The sequence below is a fragment of the Sciurus carolinensis genome, chromosome X, assembly GCF_902686445.1.
Source record: "Sciurus carolinensis chromosome X, mSciCar1.2, whole genome shotgun sequence".
NCBI lineage: Eukaryota > Metazoa > Chordata > Mammalia > Rodentia > Sciuridae > Sciurus > Sciurus carolinensis.
The window spans coordinates 4,139,260-4,155,874 of record NC_062232.1 but is presented as its reverse complement, the minus strand read 5'-3'; the positions used below and the strand labels follow the sequence as shown (position 1 = coordinate 4,155,874).

Genomic DNA, 16,615 nt, shown 5'->3' with positions numbered 1-16,615 from the left:
CCTGGAGGGCGCGGGGGCGGGCAAGAGAAGAACCGTTTCCGGGGGACAGACCAGAGAGGCGGAAGCGCTTCCGGAGCACGGCAGATGAGGGTCATTAGAGGTCAGCGGGTTCGCAGGCCACGGCCAACTCCCGGCTCGCGCTAAAAGGCTCCCAGGGGTTAAATGCATCTCTAGATATCGAAGGCAGCGTGACGCTACACGAAAACGACCTGTCCTGGTCCGCACGAGAGAACACCCGGTCGAGCGGTCACGCGGGCGCCGCCATGTTGAGCGCCGCGGTTTAAATAGAGCAGGCGGGCCTCGGCGTCGACGTGATGACGTCACACACGTGAGCCGGGAAGGTACCGCCTCTTCTAACGCCAGACCTTCATGGGCGGGTTCGCGACGAGCGGAACTCGGTTCTGATAGGTGGAGCCCCACTGAGTGACGTCCCGTTGCCCCCTTCGGGTTCCCCCATCGACACGGAAGTGCCTCAGGCTTGCATTGGTAGGTCGGAGCGCAGGGGCCGAAGGAGGCGCGGAGGGTCGGGGTGGGCTGCTGCCAGGGTGGGGAATGTGGCAGTCGTCCCACCAACCCCAGGCCGCGGGAGGGCTCCGGGTCCCCTCCTACTGGACCTGGCCACCTGGAAAAAGACCACCCAGCTCCCCGCTCCACCCCCCGCCTGCAGAAATGGACTCAAAACCCGGTCCGGGGCCTGCAGCGCTGGCCTGGATTCTCTGTGCAGCCTGCAGAGGCTGAGCCTCCTTCCTGTACAGGGCCCCTCCGGGGGCATCAATAACAAGCTGTCCCTCAATTTCTGGTCCAGCCAGTGTCCCCGAATAAGGACCCTTGGGCGCCCTAGGAAACCAGGGTGGGCAGGCGAGTGTGGACAGGCTTCATTCACGTCGATATATGGTCCCCCTGGGGCTTTGAAAGCACGTGCAGTACATTTCTATTTGGGTGTTTCGCAAGTGTATTGTGCCGGGAATTCGTTTTATGAAGACTTCGGTAGCTTTTGTCAGCCATGACCTCACTTCGTCGGGAGCTACTGGAAATGGAAATGGAGGGGATTGAGATCCTATCTTTGAAATATACTGATGCCCTTCCAAAGAGCACATCTGTTGTTTGCTTGGCACTTGATGCGGTCTCTAATAATTTTCCCGTTTGGCAAAAAGCAACCTTCCCTCCCCCTGCAGGAAGTTTCACAAGTTCGAGATAAAAGCTCAAAGGACTTGCCATTTGGAATTTATACATTAAATAGAGCAAATATGGAAGGTTGGGAGTTTTATTGGTTTTTTTTTTTGTTTGTTTTTATGGTTAACGAGACTATCGAATCAATGTAAACACAAAAGAAATGGTTCCATCTGAGACTTGGGATTCATTAGAATTCTTTGAAACAAATGCACAGAGAATTATACGTTAAAAGAAAACCCTAGCACGAAAACAGACATAAAATTACACAGTGCGTGGACTAAACTATGCTAATGTATAACTTCTTATTTTATTTATTTATTTTTTTTCTTTGACAACTCTGCAGCTAGAATGAAGCACATCAACTTGTCATTTGCAGCCTGTGGGTTTCTGGGTATTTACCACTTGGGGGCAGCATCTGCCTTTTGCAGACATGGCAAGAAGCTGCTGAAGGATGTCAAGGCCTTTGCTGGGGCTTCCGCCGGATCCTTGGTTGCTTCTGTCTTGCTAACAGCGCCAGAAAAAATAGAGGTAATTAAGTAGTAACTAGGTTGTGTTCCTCATTAAGGAATTAAAAGGGAATGGTGAAAATGAGTGCCGTCTCTTTACAGAGAAATCATGCTTTGCCGGGGAAACAAAAGGCTTAGACTTTCCTTTTAAAATTGACTCTTTAGGGATCTGTGCCCTGGGTTTGAAAAAGAAGATTATTTGGGGTGACAGTAAGACAAGGATATAAAATGCTCTTGAGTTTTTATTTAGCCTTAAGATTCCAGCTCTGTTTCTTTTGGCAACGGATTTTTCTTCTTTCTCTGATCATGACAAGAACACAGAGCCTATTTTCAAAGCACTGGACATGTGGCCTGTACCTCTCTGCTCATGGCTATTTTCTAACAGGCACATCAATGAAACTGGGCATACAATTTCAATTAAGTGGAATGATATGGGAATTTAATTTGTTTTTAATTCTAACGGTAAGTAGGAGCTCTGAATTCCAAGCAGTTTAGCCAGAAGTAATAAAAATAGCCATCATTAGGTATTTTCTTTAATGTAATCTATGTTTTTAAATTCGGTTTTCTGCTATCTGGACTGTGATCAAACATTCACCGAAGGGAGAGCTGGTTTCTGTGGGTGGAGAAAATATTCGTTAATTACTTACACAGGCTAGTGGCTTTGAACAATAAGAAGATAACGATTTAACACATTCATGCTCAAGAATGAGTTCCAAGACTACAGAATTTTAAACAGCCAAATAATGTTCTCAGATGTTTGTGAGCTGCCTATAGGGAAGGGAAACCGGATTTCGGGGAAGTTTTTCAGATGGTTGATGTTCAGGGAACTAGAAGAGTAACTAAAAACCATAGTGATTACCCAGGATGAAAACCTCGAGTCAGGGAAAGTACAAACAAGGCGTGAAAACCCCCCAAGCTTGCAAAATCCTGCGCTTTGAATTGCAAGCTAGCTGCTCCCAAAGCTGTTTCCCTTTTGATGCAGCAAGCTGTGACTTGGAGAGTAGGGGGAGGGGTACTTCCCCTCCTCCTTAATTCAGTCTTTTCTTTAAGGGGCACAAATCCTGAGCTTTGGAGTTCAGTAGATTTGATTTCTCGTCCTCAGCGAACTAAGAAATGAATGAGGTGCGATGAACTTTTTACATGATTTGGAAATGAGACAATAATGTCGCCATTGATGCAGCTGGAATTCTGTGATGTTAAGATTTGCCTGGCTTGTCTTCAGATCAGATTACCTGTGTTTATTTCTTAAGTTGGAAACTGGGTTGCATTGACTAATTGTGTTGCTGCGACTGAAGGCTAGGTCTTTTGGGTGTTCATATGGGAAAGTGGAAAATTATTCTCTTTGTTGACCCAGAACATCCTCATTTCCTCCTTTGAAGAATAATTTTTCTGCCAAAATAGGTTTTTTTCTTTTTGTTTGGTTTTGCAGAACCCAGGTGCTCATACATACTTAGGCAACTGCTCTACCACTGAGCCACATCCCAGGCCCTCTGCCAAAATAACCTTTTGATGTAAGGTTATTTCTTTTCTCTTTTAGCAATTTGAAATAATTTGTTGATAAAATAGCTTTGCGGTTTTTTTTTTTTTTTTTTTTTTTTGGCAAACTCTTTTCAGTTTTCTCCAATTACAGGTTAGCTCAGTTCTTGCTGGCGGTGTAAATTCCTGGAGCTTTTCACTCTTGTGACAAATATGTAATTAATCTTATTCTGAGCTTATGCATATCTAATTAAGAGGAACACCTGATGCTGGATGCCTTTTAGGTGGTAGGCAAATTTAGACATTGATAGGTAAGAGCCTAGGGCTGCAAAGCTTTCCCCAACCCTCAGGATTGGCAAAGAAGGCATAGAATTAGTCACCAGGGAACTCAGAGATGACATCGGGGTCACTGAAATGCTTACAAGGAAAGAGGTCAGGTGGGCAGTGTAGCTTAGCAAGAAGAGTTGGCATCTGGAAGGGTCTGTACCATTGCTCACCTGGGTAACTCCAGCTGCTTCCCAGCAGGGGTCTACAATCCCCCTGCTTCTCACCATTTACAGTGATTCTACCCCAATGCAAATCTGATGATCTCTTTGCCCCTGGAGCTCCCCATGGATTTAGGGTTTGGTCCAGGTTTCTCAGCCTACCTCACAAGGTCCCATGTCACATGACCCTTGTCATGGCTTCTTAGGATGACCTATATCCGCTCTGTGCCTGTCTTTGATTGTTTTTCCTGTTCTCTTTATTATCCTCCTCCTATCTCTCTGTCCTCTGCCCAACTCCCATTCATAAAGTCCTAACCCAGATGTCAGATGGAAAAGAAGCGTGTCCCACCCTGATGTTGGAGGCTGATACCCATTGTATTGGCTTCCTGTGCTGCTGTAACAAGTGGCACCAATGTGGTGCCTTGGATACTGGAGTTTATTACCTTATAGTTCTGAGTCTGACACGGATTCACTAGGCTCCAGGCGTCAGCAGCACAGTGCTTGCTCCCCCCCCCCCCCCGCCGCGGGTCTCTCCTTGCCTGTTCTGGTTTCCAGTGGTTGCTGACATTCCTTGACCCCTGACCCCTTCTTCCATCTTTCGAGCCATAAGCAGAGCCTCTTCAAACCTTTCAACTCTGACCCTTCTGCCTCCCCTTTTCTCTTATGTGTTCATCAGCTTCAAGTTACTATGACAAAATGCCTGAAGGAGTTAACTTGGGAAGAGAAAAATGTTTGTTTGGCTCTGACGTTGGAGGGTCCAGTCCCAGCACAGACGGAACCATGGCTTTGGTGCTCTGATTGGAATGTCAGAGGGCAATGGTGGGGGCCTGTGGTGGAAATCATAAACCAAGTGTGGACATCCAATAACAAGGCCACATGTAGGAAATAAGAGAAGAGCTCCTTCTGAGCCGGATGTGAGGATCTTGTCCCAGGACAGAGACTCAAGTAATCCTGCGTGAGTGACATGTTCCCCCACCGGGAACCTGCATGAACCTGCAGAGCAGCAGAACAAAGATGCGCATCCATCACTTCATTGACTGAATCCCTTGGTGGGGGCTTTAGGTAGGCAGGGGAGTATTTCCTACAGGTTTCAGATATAATGTGATCGCCTTCTTGGCTTTAGGGTTGGTGGACGCTAGAGGTCTAAGCTTAGCCATGTGTTCTGAGCTGACCTAGTCAGGAGCGTGTTCGGTCAGACACCAAAGTTGACATAGGCGGCCGTTAAAGGGCTCAGATAATCTTGGCGCTGGGCCCCCAACATTCCGTTTCTCTGTGATCACAGTGTCCTACAAGGCAGGGTCAAGCCTCTAAAGGATCTTTAATGTGTGTGTGGCTCCTTCAGAGAACGACACTTGCACAGATTACAGACCTGGGTTCAAATCCTGGCTCTGACTTCAAGCCTCCGTTTTCTTACCCGCCAACCCAGGGGGTTAAACCCAGCTGGCAGGGTGACGTGAACATGAACTGACAGGCGACCTCCGCGGATCCCAGCCCTGGGTGCTCGGGATGCATCCCCAGAGACCGTGCTCCCAGTACGGAGCACGCCACAGTGGTCACCAGTGTGCTTTCTCCTTACTTGTCATTAGTCATCGGGGCCCTTGTGGGGCCGCAGTTGAAATGCTTCCGAGGCCACAGAATTGGGGTGGGAGAGGAGGTTAATTGTGCGTGGCAATCTGTAGAGGAATGTTCTCAATTAGAATTTCAATCGAGTCCTCATGGCTTTTCAATTGTGGAGTGGGGCCCTTTGAGTTGGTTTAAAAAGAAAGAAACTAAAAGAGAGAGAGAGAGAGAGAGCGCATTGTTGAACGTGTAATTTGCCTGGGGACTAATTAGAGGGGATAGGGAGAGGGCCAGGTGGAGATCCGTAAGCCGACCTTTGCAGGCATGGCATCCTGTGTCGGGCTGGGCCTGTGGGATCCCGCGGGATGGGCACAGAATTTTGGAACTGGGATGGATTCATTTGCACAGTGCAGAAGGTCAGGCGTTGGTTTTCTTTTTCAGGAGTGTAACCAGTTTACCTATCAGCTGGCTGAAGAAACGAGAAACCAGTCTTTCGGGGCAGTGACGCCAGGTTACGACTTTATGGCCCGACTGAGGTACGTGTTGGTCTAGTGCCTGTCCCCCCAAAGCTTCCTACGAAGACAGAGTGGCGAACGTTCTCCCGACAAGCTCTGCCACGCTCGCTTCTATAATATTTACAGTTGCTCGGTGATTAAAGGTGAGTAACGCAGCTTGCTTTTTCTTCTTTAGAAGCGGCATGGAGTCCATTCTCCCTCCCGACGCCCACGAGCTGGCCCACCGTCGGCTGCATGTGTCTGTCACCAACACCAAGAGCAGACAGAATTACTTGGTCTCACGGTTTCCCTCCAGGGAAGACCTCATTCAGGTAGCTCAGACGCCGCATTTCCCATTTGCAAAAATCAAATGCTGATGCAGATGCTTCATGGAAATAACGAGCGTGGCCGGGCTCTGAGATCCCGTGGCTCACACTGGGCTGCTGGATGATCGGTGCGCAGTCAATTATGTGTCTGATGAGTGGATCCACCCGTCTCCCTCCCCAGGCCGCGATGCCGGCGCCTGCTCTGCTTGCGGGCATTTGTCTCCTCGTTTTCAGGCTTCAGCGCTTATTACGGGAAGCAGGTTGCCAGTGCTGGTTAGTAGCAGTGGTACACCCTTAAATTTAGGTGGCTAATACTTGGTAGTTTGTGGGGGAGTTTTTACATGTTCTCTCTTCTTCCTTCATTCCAGAGTCCTGTGACTCAGGTACACAGGTGTTAGGACGGCCCTTTTATGACTCAACACTGAGGAAGTCCTGGAAAAGATTTTGGGTGATGTGTATACATACCAAGATTATCCTGCGTGACGCTGGTTTCTGGGCCTCGACTTTTCAATCTAACCTTCGGGTTTGTTTCTTCCGTCTCATTTTGATGTCTTTCTGTGTGAATGCATCTTGCTGGAGAATTCATCATCTCTGGGAGATGCTTGATTTCCAAATAACAATGCACTTGCTAAAGCAATGCATCGAGTGTATTGGGAATGGTGCACATTCTTAGGAAAGCAGGGCAGATTTTTCTTTGTCCTTTGGTGTGAATCATGGCCACTCCGGGTAATGCAGAAAATGATGTTTTGATACAGCAGAAGGTAACGGGTTGAGAGCGAGTGACCCAGGTTCCAGCTGAATTAGATAACAGGTGATTTTTAATATCTTGATGCTGCAGTCTGGAATCCTTGATGAAATGTTGAATTGACAGGCAGCATTACTCAGTGTTCCTATTAGACCACTCGATGAGTTATAAGCCTTTGAATCTTAGAAAGAGAATTCTTTTTCTATAATCTTATCACAAATCTTATTATATCAATATTCGGCAGACTTAGTATCAAGAGAAGAGCTGGTCAGCCTGGGCCTGAGTTGTCACGGGCCGTCCATGTCCACTACAGACATAGAAGGCTTGCGGTTGATTGGCAGTTCTCTCCTGGTTCGCCTAGGAAGAGGTGTGGGCTGTTGTAACATAAAAGGAGAAGGGAAAACGTCCCTCAGCTGTCGTCTTTTCTTCCTTTAAATTATTTTTTTCCTTGAAATATGACCGCGGTACCTACCTACGTGGTACGATGTGATTTTTGATACTTGTGTACAATGGCGAAATGATCAAATCAGGGCCATTAGCAGACCCACCACTTCCAACAGTTACCATTCCTTTGGAATATTAAGAAGCCGTTCTTCGAGGTGTGCGGAAATACAGAATAAATCTTGGTGAACTTTTGCCGCTGCAGCGGAACAGTAGGACTTACTCCTCTTGCCTAGCTGTGTTTTCATAACCAGTATGAATATACTCTGTCTCTTTCTGTCTACCCCACCTTCTCCCCAGCCTGGGGTGACCACGGCTCTCCTCTGTCCTTCTACACACTCAGCTTTCTAAGCCTCCATAAATGAGAGAGTTTATGCCTGTCCTGCGATCGTCTCCCTGTGCCTGGGCTATTTCACTCCACAGAACAAACCCCGTCGCTGGGTTGGCATGCGTGGCAGTATTTCATCTTTGCATGTCTGAATAGTATCCCATCGTGTGTGTGTGTGTCTGTGTGTCTGTGTGTGTGCGTGTGTCTGTGTGTGCATTTGTGTGTGCGTATGTGTGCATGTGTCTGTGTGTGTCTGTGTGTGCGTGTGTGTGTGTGCGTGTGTGTGTCTCTGTGTGTGTGTCTGTGTATTTGTGTGTCTGCGTGCATGTGTCTCTGTGTGTGTCTGTGTGTGTGTGCGTGTGTCTCTGTGTGTGTCTGTGTGTGTGTCTCTGTGTGTGTCTCTGTGTGTGCATGTGTGTGTGTGTCTGTGTGTGTGTGTGTGCATGTGTGTCTGTGTGTGTGTCTGTGTGTGTGTGTCTGTGTGTGTCTGTGTGTGTGTGTGTCTGTGTGTGTGTCTCTGTGTGTGTCTCTGTGTGTGTCTGTGTGTGTGTGCGTGTGTCTCTGTGTGTCTGTGTGTGTGTGTCTGTGTGTGTCTCTGTGTGTGCATGTGTGTGTGTCTGTGTGTCTCTGTGTGTGTGTGTCTTTGTGTGTGTCTGTGTGCGTGTGTCTGTGTCTGTGTGTGCATGTGTGTCTGTGTCTGTGTGTGTGTCTGTGTGTGTGTCTGTGTGCGTGTGTCTGTGTCTGTGTGTCTGTGTGTGTGTGTCTCTGTGCATGTGTGTGTGTGTGTGCATGTGTGTGTGTGTCTGTGTGTGTCTGTGTGTGTCTGTGTGTGCATGTGTGTGTCTGTGTGTGTGTGCGTGTGTGTCCGTGTGTGTGTCTCTGTGTGTGTGTGCATGTGTGTGTGTCTGTGTGTCTGTTTCCCTGTGTGTGTCTGTGTCTGTGTGTCTGTGTGGGTGTGTCTGTGTGTGTCTGTGTGTGTGCTGTGTCTCTGTGTGTGTGTCTATTTGTGTGTCTGTGTGCATGTGTGTCTCTGTGTGTGTGTCTGTGTGTGCATGTGTATGTGTGTGTCTGTGTGTGTGTTCGTGTATTTGTGTGTCTGTGTGCGTGTGTGTGTGTGTATTTGTGTGTCTGTGTGCGGGTGTGTGTCTCTGTGGGTGTGTCTGTGTGTGTGTGTGTCTGTGCATGTGTGTGTGTGTATGTCTGTGTCTGTGTCTGTGTGTCTGTGTGTGTGTGTGTCTGTGTGTTTCTGTGTGTGTGTCTCTGTGTGTGTCTGTGTGCGTGTATGTGTGTGCATGTGTGTGTGTGTGTCTGTGTGTCTGTGTGTGTGTCTCTGTGTGTGTGTGTCTCTGTGCGTGTGTGTCTGTGTGTGCATGTGTGTGTGTCTGTGTCTGTGTGTGTCTGTGTGTGTGTGTGTCTCTGTGTGTGTGTCTGTGTGCGTGTGTCTGTGTGTGTGTCTCTGTGTGTGTGTGCGTGTGTGTCTCTCTCTGTGTGTGTCTGTGTGTGCATCTGTGTGTGTGTGTCTGTGTGTGTGTGTGTGTCTCTGTGTGTGTGTGTCTGTGTGCGTGTGTCTGTGTCTGTGTGTGTGTGTGTGTGCATGTGTGTGTGTCTGTGTGTGTGTCTGTGTGCGTATGTCTGTGTCTGTGTGTCTGTGTGTGTGTGTCTCTGTGCGTGTGTGTGTGTCTGTGTGTGCATGTGTGTGTGTCTGTGTCTGTGTGTGTGTCTGTGTGTGTGTCTGTGTGCGTGTGTCTGTGTCTGTGTGTCTGTGTCTGTGTGTGTGTCTGTGTGTGTGTCTGTGTGCGTGTGTCTGTGTGTGTGTGTCTCTGTGCGTGTGTGTGTGTCTGTGTGCATGTGTGTGTGTGTGTCTGTGTGTGTGTGTCTGTGTGTGTCTGTGTGTGTCTCTGTGTGTGTCTCTGTGTGTGTGTGTCTGTGTGTGCATGTGTGTCTGTGTGTGTGTCTGTGTGTGTGTCTGTGTGTGTGTGTCTGTGTGTGTGTGTGTCTCTCTGTGTGTGTGTCTGTGTGTGTCTGTGTGTGTCTGTGTGTGTGTGTGTCTGTGTGTGTCTGTGTGTGTGTGTCTGTGTCTGTGTGTGTCTGTGTGTGTCTGTGTGTGTGTGTGTCTGTGTGTGTCTGTGTGTGTGTGTGTCTGTGTGTGTCTGTGTGTGTCTCTGTGTGTGTGTGTGTGTGTGTGCACGCATGGCACATCTTCTTTCTGCATTCTTTGTTCATTCCCCTTCTTGGCCATTGTGAGTGGCACCTCAGTGATCCTGGGATCCGGAGAGTGAGTGCACACACCTCTTTGACGCCCTGGCGACCTTTCCTCTGGGCCCATCCCCCGCAGAGGGGTCGCTGGATCACGTGGTTTTCTCCGTCTCTTTGAGCCTGCGTCCGGCTGCTGCACCTGCAGTGCTGAACTCTGGCCCCTGGCCTTCCTGTGTCCTGCTGGCTTGCGTCCACACACCTCACTGCGGGGCTCATCTAGCTTTCGCGGCCTGTCTTCCTCCAGTGGTGCTCACGCCAGGGGGGCAGGGATTGCTGTTTTTCCCAGAGCGGCCCCATCGCCCGGGTCGCTGCCTGCCAGGATGCAGGGGCTCCAGCCACACATGAGAAATGAATGAATATAAATGAATAAATCAACAAGCTAAGCTGGTGCCTGCCACGGTGGCCTACTTTAAAGGAAGGAAGCCGGGTACCGCAGGCTCAATGACCTGTGCAAAATTAAGCAGCCAGTTAGCGGCCCAGCTGGCTGCACAGCGCATGCTCTGGCAACCTGCTCTGGTCACACCTCAAGCGCGATAAAAATGGTCATCTCTCAGTCCCTTTGGGGAACGAGGGTTTGGTCGGCAGAATACCAGCACCCAAAGACATGCATACCTGAATCCCAGAGCCTGCGGCATGGACACTTGTGGTACCAAAGATTTGCGGGAACGTGACATGACAAACATCTTCAGAAGGGAGGACAAGCCTGGATCATCCCAGCGGACCCAAAACTAAGCATAGGAGTCTTGAAAAATGGAGCCCTTTCCTAGACTCGACGTGCCATTGCCGATCCTGAGATGTAAGAGCCACATCAGGTCCAGCTGCTGGGAGCAGCTCCCTGCTGACGGGGAACCTCCACCTTGCAACCCTGTACAACTGACTTCAGCCCATACGCCGATTAGCAAGGAAATGTTCTTCTCTGGAGCCTCCAGAGAGGCACAGAGCCCGGCCTGCCACTTCATGTCGCCCTGGTGCAGCCCGTAGCACGTTTGGGACCTTCCGTCACCATGAGCAGCGGTGTGTCCTGTTGGAAGCTCGATACTGGTGGTACCAGGGTGGAGGGAAATGAAACCAACCACTCGCCAGCAGTCACTGTATCACCTTTAAAAGTTCTGACGAAAGGAGGGCCGGGGACAAGGTCGACTGAGATAGTGGGACAAGGTCGACTGAGATATGTCACCCGAGCAGGCCCGTGGGGCCCAGGGACCAGAAGCCAGTTGGTGCAATGATCCTGTTCAAGAGGCAGCCAGGTGTGGGGAGGGAAGGTCTGAGGATCAAATCGCCCTCCTGGAGGACGGAGTTTGGGGATTTTAATGAGATAAAGAAGCAGGTGATTCAAGGGGTGGAGAAGACAATTGGACTTGAGGTAGTGGGTGGGCCGTGCTTGGGCGCCCAGTTTCATGGCTCTCTGTTGGAGGCAGCATGCTCAGAGGGTGGGTGTTTGGCTTCCTAATCCCCAGAGGTCACCTCCCCGACACCTGCACGGGTCCAAGCGTGGTTCTGTGGTTTGGACAGAATGATCTCTGAGTGCCTGAAATGTAACCCAGGCAACCGCTGTCACCCTAGCCCGTACGTCAGAGATGTCACCTGCAGCAAAGCTAAAGGAAGGTGGTACCTCAGCTGCATGGCCTCCAGCCTCAGCGATTCTTAAAGCCAGCAGAAAGCAAGTGAAGGAGATTGACCACGGGACTCAGGGAAGTAAAAGCACGCAACGGGGTTGCTTTGTCTAAGTGACACCGGTCGGCTGCTTGTGTGGGTCAGGATTTGTCCTCCCACGGAGTCTTGCAGGCCGGGGTCTTCCCTTGATGGCTCTCGGGCCCTCCAGCAGTGCTGCTTTTAGGGTTTCCCCCACACGTCCACCTGTTGATGGATTGGTCTCCAACGCAAAAGAGTTCCGAGTGGGAATTTGAGGAGTCAAGCGGATCATGAGGACTCTCGCCTCATCCACGGGTGGATTCAAAATTTGGGCGTTACTAGGTATTGGTGGGAACGTCGGAAGGGCAACCTAGTTCGAAGGAGTCCCTGGACACGGGCCTGGAAGGGCCCCTGGTCCCTGGTCCCATCCTCCCCGTCTCTGCTTCCTGGCTGCCGTCAGCTGAGCGGATCTGCCCTGCCGCAGCCTTCTGCCGTTCTGCTCGCCTCCCCTGGCCCAGCAACCCGGAGCCGGCTGACCGCAGCCTGGGTCCTCAGAAACCATGAGCCCAAAGTAACATGGGCTCCTTTAAGTCGCTTTTCTCATGCACTACCAAAGGTCGCTGTAAGCTCTTGTTTTAGTAAATGCCCAGTAGTAGGTGTGTCCCGACAAGCAAGGGATCAGTTTCAGAGGTGCCACACCAGGGTGCCTTTTCTTGCCCCGACGGTCAGCGTTTGTGTGGGCCTGGTGAGCGGCAGGCCCCAGAAGGAAATTCTTCTTCTCCTGGGGACCGCAAGTCCTCAGTCTCCAAGGACAGCAGCAGGTGGACGCAGCCTGGTCAGGTGCCACTCCAGGTCTCCCAGAAGCTTTGCGTCCCTGACTCTGACCACCCTGCCTTGGGACTACTTTGCAATACCTGCAAATTGTGTAGGGGAGAGACAGACAGAGACAGGGAGAGACAGAAGTAGAGGGAGAGATTGAGAGATTGATGCAAACTCAAGTTAGAGGGAAGGAACAAGGAGGAGGAGTAAATAGTGGTGCTGCAGGTGGCAATTTATAGCCACCGTCACCATGAGCTCATTTATTCTGCTCCTTACGAGATGAATTCCTTAAAAATGCCTGGCGCTTCTCTCTGCGCCAGCTGACTGCTACTCTTTATTACAGACAGGGTGACTGTGTGCCTGAAATACAGCTATAAACCTGGAGCTTAAAACCTCTGTGTGTGTGTGTGTGTGTGTGTGTGTGTGTGTTTGTGCAGAGGTCTAGGCCTCTTTGAATGCCCTCTGGGATCATGCTCCCTGGCTCATTGCAAAATAATGATTCTTCTGTCAATAACTAGCCCGATAACACTATTCTCTATTTTACTTCCTGTAGGGAGTATATAAATAAGATCAAGCATTTAAAAGTGTGTGTGTGTGTGTATGTTTGTTTTTGTTTGTCGATTGCTTCATTGGTGGTACCGGGACTTGAACCCAGGGCCTCCTGCATGCGAGCTATTTGCATATTGATAAAAGCCAGTACTTAGTCAGTAAGGGACCCCTAAGGTAAGAAGGCAAGCGCGCTGCTGGTTCTTGGCTCCACGTGCGTCTCTCGGGGAATTTTAAAGTGACGTGACCGTCCCGCTTCCCGAGCGGGACTCACCTCCCATCTGTTTCATTCCCGGGCCCTCCCCTTCGCCACTCTTCCTGAATGGTGTGTGAGCTGCGTCCGCACGCTCCTCAGGAAGTGGGTTGTAACTCGGTGTTTGTCACCTTGGATCTTACGGGCCCCTTGAGATTGGTTTCGTGGGGCGAGTCTTACGTACGTGGTATGAAGCTTGCGTTTAGCGACACGAGAAACTTTCTTTCGTTTGACAGGCGTGGTGCTTCGATTGTTTTCCAGTAACCCGCATCGACCTTGCCGTTCGTGGGGCCAAAGATTCATTTTATAGGGGGTTGCTGTGGTTTGGGTCTCGAACATCCCTCTAAAGCTGCAGCGCTGAAGGGTTGCTTCCCGCTGCAGAACCGTCCGGAGCGGGGCTGAGGGAGGCCGGGGTCGTGGGGGCTCTGATCCTACCAGGGAGTGGCCTACGGGGCGAAGGCGGGAAGCAGGAGCTGGGCCCGGCTGGCGGAGGTGGGTCGCTGGCGCTGCGACTGGGGCTCTGTGTTTTGCCCTGGCCTCTGTCACTCTCTTCCTCTCTCTCCGTCTCTCCTTCTCGGGTGTCAGGAGATGAGCACCTCTCCTCTACCGCCCTCCTCCGCCATGGTGTTCTGACTCACCTCGGACCCAAAGCAAGGGAGCCAGCCAGCCGGAGACTAAGACCTCAGCACCCACCAGCCAAATAAGCCTTGCCCCTCTGTTGATCTTGGCGGGTGTTCTGGTCACCGTGAAGACAAGCTGACCAACACGGAGGTCGTCACGGTGTGCTGAATCTTACTTCCACGGCGATTCGCTTACTCGGTTCTTTCTACTTTATAAGGCATGAGAGGACACAGGCGTGGCCTCCGGGCACTCTCTGGAACTGGCTTGCCGGCCGTCCCCCCTCCCCATGGTGATGGAACTGGCTTGCCGGCCTCTCCCCGCTCCCCGTGGTGAGCAGGTGAAGACGGGGAGACGCAGTCACTGACTGCTGCTGACTCCTTGGAGTCGACCTGGGGGGCCCTCCTCTGGTGCGTGCAGCTCGGCCACAGCCCCAGCCGTCGCTCACCTTTATTTCCACTGACCCAAGAGGTGTCTTCCAGCTGCTTGAGGAACAGGTTCCCCCAGCTCTTTATGTCTGTGGGTCTCTTACCACCTAGGTGGATACCAAGTCGACGTCGGTCCCGGAAAGGCTGATGACAGTTTGGGGATGGAGAGAACAACAGCTCGTGCACTGCACCACCTGACTGCTCTGGGTGGGCTCCGGTGTCCTTGGCAACCCCAGCATCGACAGGCCTAGGGTATATTTGCCCGTCTGTGAAATGGGACGTCCAGAGTCCCACCTGCTCCCCACACTGCTGTGCAGGTCACCTAAAACCCGATGTATGGACACGCTTCCTCCTCCTCCGAGCATGGACCGGTGGCTGTGGCCACCCTCCAGGGCCCTCTGTTCCCACCCTCCGTTCTTCAGCGGGACCCCTCGGTGATTCCCGAGTGACCGCCTGTATCCATCCTGCCTGTGAACTCATTCCTCTTCAGTTCCAGATTCTCCTCTGGTCGGTTTTCCTTCAGAAGCAAACTTACAACCAGAAAATCCAAGCACATCGTGAGATGGGCCTTCAGCAAAGCATAATGAGGGAGATAAGTCCCCGGCCAGCTGCAGGACAGAGGAGAAGTGAATCTGAAATGAGCCCAGCCTCCTCCTGCTCCCTGGGACGGTGCCCATCCTCAGCCTCTTCGTGTGCAGAGCCGGCCCGCACGCGCGTCCTGAGACGGTCTTCTGACACATGTGCATACGCCGCCATTCGGGTGACCAGGAGGAGTGTCATCTGTCACACTGTCCCTGGCTCTCTTGGGAGGGAGGCACGCTGTCTCCATTGCTGCCCTTCCTGAACTTCCTAGCACACGGTGAGAGTGCCTTTATAGCAAAATCTTCTCACATTTAGCTTCGCAAAGGTGAGACCAGGACTGAATTTCAGATTGGCCATTATCTTGGCAAGACTGGAGGAAGATAAATTTGAATCTGTCTTTGAATTTCAACGACACCAGTAGGCTCTGTATAAACAGCCAGATTCTCATTACACTTCACCGTAAACTTCAGGCATAAATGAAACTTGTTGAGAATTTATACTCTAAGGAAGTTAAGCCACATAATTTTCTAAACACCCCTTTTCTATAAAATGCAAAATGAGAAGAGCCAGTCTGAACGTGCGCTGCATACGCACTCAGCAATGTTCCAGGCTGCCGCTTTGGGAAGTCACTCGCTTTGATTTTTATCCTGGTATATTTAAGAAAGAATAAAACGAAAATCAGTGGTTTCACGTTGCATATGCTGTTTAAAGCGCCATACCAAGAGATGGGCCCAAAGGTAAGTCTTTCCTTTCTTCATCAGTGTGGCGACCACTGAGCTCTTGATATTTGGGGACCTGTTACGGACCCGGGTCTGCTTTGCCTGCTTGCCGCATAGTCTGCCAATCACTGAAACAATGAGTTTTGCAAAAGAGGGTTTATGCATAAGGCAGCCAAGCAGGAGGTAGGAGGTTCAAGTCTCAAATCTGCCTCCTGGAGGCTGGGGTGCAGGATGTTTATGGGATAAAGAATCAGGGGGACTTAAGGCTTTGGGAAAGGTGATGAACGGTGAAATAATTAGCCCATCTTAATGGCCTGTTACGGGAGGCACATTCCATAATGGCTGATAGCATGCTCTGTCGGAGGAGTTTTGACCCTCTGATGTCAAAAGGCTACCACAGGACACTTGCACAGACCCCAGAGCAGCGTGGCTGGATTCAGCCAGTTTGAGACAGACAAGAGCAGCCTCCATTTTCCTGAAAGCGACTCAGGCATCTGTTCCTCTCGTTTCCCCCACATCCGCGGTGTTTTCTACAGCCAAGTTAGTGGGAGTCCCTTACTTAGCTAGGTCACCTCTAAAATCGGTGAGGAGTGGAGGGTCCATTTGGTTCTCCCCTGGCTTCAGCCTGGAAACCCTTGTCGGGGGCTCTCCTGAGCTTTCCCAGGTGTTCAGCGCTGCCCCTGGTCTCCACCCCGCGGATGCCCGTCACCCACGCTCCCGTCCCGCCACTGTGATAAACACGGTGCCACACAACGGGGAGAGGCAGAGACACCCAGCCGTCGAGAACCACTGCTCTGGATGTCTTGCCCTTCGTAGCTGAGGTCAGGGTCAGCAGGAGTAGTGGGGTCGCCCAGGCCAGAAGCCCACGTTGGGGCCAGTGTTCTATTAAGTGACCTTAGGATGTCCATCTTTACCTCCCTCCCTCCAAAATCCTGTCTGCCTGCAATCGAATGGCAGGAAGCTGGTTCCGAATAGGAAAGACCGCTTCCCCCTTAACTGTCCAGAGCTCATTTCCTCACTCAGGTTGGCTCCATACCCAGATCGCCAGTCCCCGTGAACAGAGAGCAAAGAGCGTCAAGGAGAAAGGTGTTGGTCTGGGGGAGGGGCACGCGCTCTGCCGTATCGTCCAGGAGTCGTCTCGCCGTTATTATCTGCGGGGAGGTGATCGGATCCCTTCTTCCATCCACACACCTCCAGACAGCGCCAGGTGTGAAATCCTCACTTCTAC

At 51.0% G+C, this 16,615-nt stretch overlaps 1 protein-coding gene and 1 long non-coding RNA gene across 13 annotated transcripts in view; one reads left to right on the top strand and one right to left on the bottom strand.

The window, feature by feature from the left end:
* The window catches only part of LOC124971791 (uncharacterized), a 291,699-nt gene extending 291,416 nt beyond the window's left edge, over positions 1–283 (bottom strand). For all 7 annotated transcript variants that reach the window (XR_007106365.1, XR_007106367.1, XR_007106364.1 and 4 more), the window contains exon 1: positions 52–283. This is a non-coding gene — a long non-coding RNA (uncharacterized LOC124971791). The remainder of the gene's footprint in view (positions 1–51) is intronic.
* A 58-nt stretch (positions 284–341) lies between these two features.
* Positions 342–16,615, top strand: part of Pnpla4 (patatin like phospholipase domain containing 4) — a 34,342-nt gene continuing 18,068 nt past the window's right edge. The window contains exons 1-5 of one of the 6 annotated variants that reach the window (XM_047535577.1): positions 522–1,254; positions 1,517–1,701; positions 5,642–5,736; positions 5,891–6,026; positions 14,198–15,554. In XM_047535577.1, the coding sequence (XP_047391533.1) occupies positions 1,077–1,254; positions 1,517–1,701; positions 5,642–5,736; positions 5,891–6,026; positions 14,198–14,284 (681 nt within the window). In that variant the 5' untranslated portion in view covers positions 522–1,076 and the 3' untranslated portion in view covers positions 14,285–15,554. Of the gene's footprint in view, positions 487–521; positions 1,255–1,516; positions 1,702–4,316; positions 4,703–5,641; positions 5,737–5,890; positions 6,027–6,388; positions 6,510–14,197; positions 15,555–16,615 lie in introns of those variants that run through there. The other 5 variants (XM_047535578.1, XM_047535579.1, XM_047535576.1 and 2 more) reach the window with 5 other exon arrangements.